The sequence below is a fragment of the Capsicum annuum genome, chromosome 11, assembly GCF_002878395.1.
Source record: "Capsicum annuum cultivar UCD-10X-F1 chromosome 11, UCD10Xv1.1, whole genome shotgun sequence".
In the NCBI taxonomy this organism is placed as follows: domain Eukaryota; kingdom Viridiplantae; phylum Streptophyta; class Magnoliopsida; order Solanales; family Solanaceae; genus Capsicum; species Capsicum annuum.
Window position 1 is genome coordinate 224,825,711 of NC_061121.1, and position 1,362 is coordinate 224,827,072.

The 1,362-nt window shown below is 42.3% G+C and overlaps 1 protein-coding gene across 1 annotated transcript; it reads right to left on the reverse strand.

The window, feature by feature from the left end:
* Positions 1-516: 516 nt before the first annotated feature.
* Positions 517-1,122, reverse strand: LOC124888989 (uncharacterized mitochondrial protein AtMg00860-like). The gene has a single exon (XM_047400273.1). The coding sequence runs from the start codon at positions 1,120-1,122 to the stop codon at positions 517-519; it is 606 nt and encodes a 201-aa protein (XP_047256229.1).
* Between the last annotated feature and the right edge of the window lie 240 nt (positions 1,123-1,362).

The window sequence follows — 1,362 nt, forward strand, 5'->3', positions numbered from 1 at the left end:
TAGATCATCAAGTCGGGGAACACAAATATGACCTGACATCTCAAGATACCCTCAGGATCCACGGTGTGTCTCCCAGACTCACCGCTCACTACCCGATCATGAGGAAGGCACAACTCATCATCCTCCAACTGGCGATCATGGATCTACTAAAATAGGGATGACCTCGCCCCTACACAAACTAAAACTCTCGTAAGATCTGAGAAGTCAAGGTAAACCATCAAATTGGCTATAGACTAAATTACCTATACTCGCTGCCTTACGACTCAAGGCATCCGCCACCACATTAGCCATACCCAGATGATACAAGATAGAAATATCATAATCCTTTAGCAACTGTATCCATCAACGCTAGTGAATATTAAGCTCTCTTTGGGTCATAAGATGCTGAGGACTACGATGATCGATGAAAATCTCACAATGCACACCATATAAGTAATGCCTCCAAATTTTGAGTGTGAAAACTATCGTCGCCAACTCTAAATCATGAGTGAGGTAGTTGCACTCATTCACCTTAAGCTATCTAGAAGCATAGGCAGTGACACAACCCTGCTGCATCAAAACACATCTAAGACCAACACCAGAAACATTACAAAACTCTGTGAATCCCTCGCCCTCAACTGGAAGAGCTAACACAAATGAGAAAGTGAGACAATTCTTGAGCTTCCCAAAGCTGAACCCACACTCCTCGGCACATCGAAAAGGAACTTTCTTCTGAGTCAATCTAGTCATAGGGGATAATATGGTATCAAAGCTCTCAACAAAGCGCCTATAGTAACCCGCCAAACCAATAAAACTGGAAACCTCAGTCAGAGATATAGGCCTAGCCCAATTATGAATTGCTGAAATCTTAGTCGCGTCTACAATAATACCCGCCTTGGACACCACGTGTCCAACAAAAGATATTGACTCAAGCCAAAACTCGCACTTGAAGAACTTGGCAAAAAGCACATGTTCTCGCAAAACATGGAGCACAATCCTCAAGTGTTGTGTATGGTTCTCACTACTCCTTGAGTACACAAGAATATCATTAATGAACACAATGACAAAGGAGTCTAGGTAGGGTCTAAACTCCTGGTTCATCAAGTCTAATGCGACAGGGGCATTAGTAAGCACAAAAGACATCACCAAGAACTCATAATGATCATAACGGGTCCTAAAAGCTGTCTTCGGGATATCCTCAGCCCAAATCCTCAGCTGATGGTAACCAGATTTCAAGTCAATCTTAGAAAACACGACCGTACCCTGAAGCTTGTCAAACAAATCATCAATGTGAGGCATAGGATAATGCTTCTTCACTGTTACTTTATTAAGCTACCTATAATCAATACACATACGCATGGAACCACCTTTCTTCTTTACAAA

What these genes read in the sequence shown, in the direction of transcription:
- LOC124888989 (XM_047400273.1), bottom strand. Translation starts at nt 1,122, where the DNA reads ATGTCTTTTGTGCTTACTAATGCCCCTGTCGCATTAGACTTGATGAAC.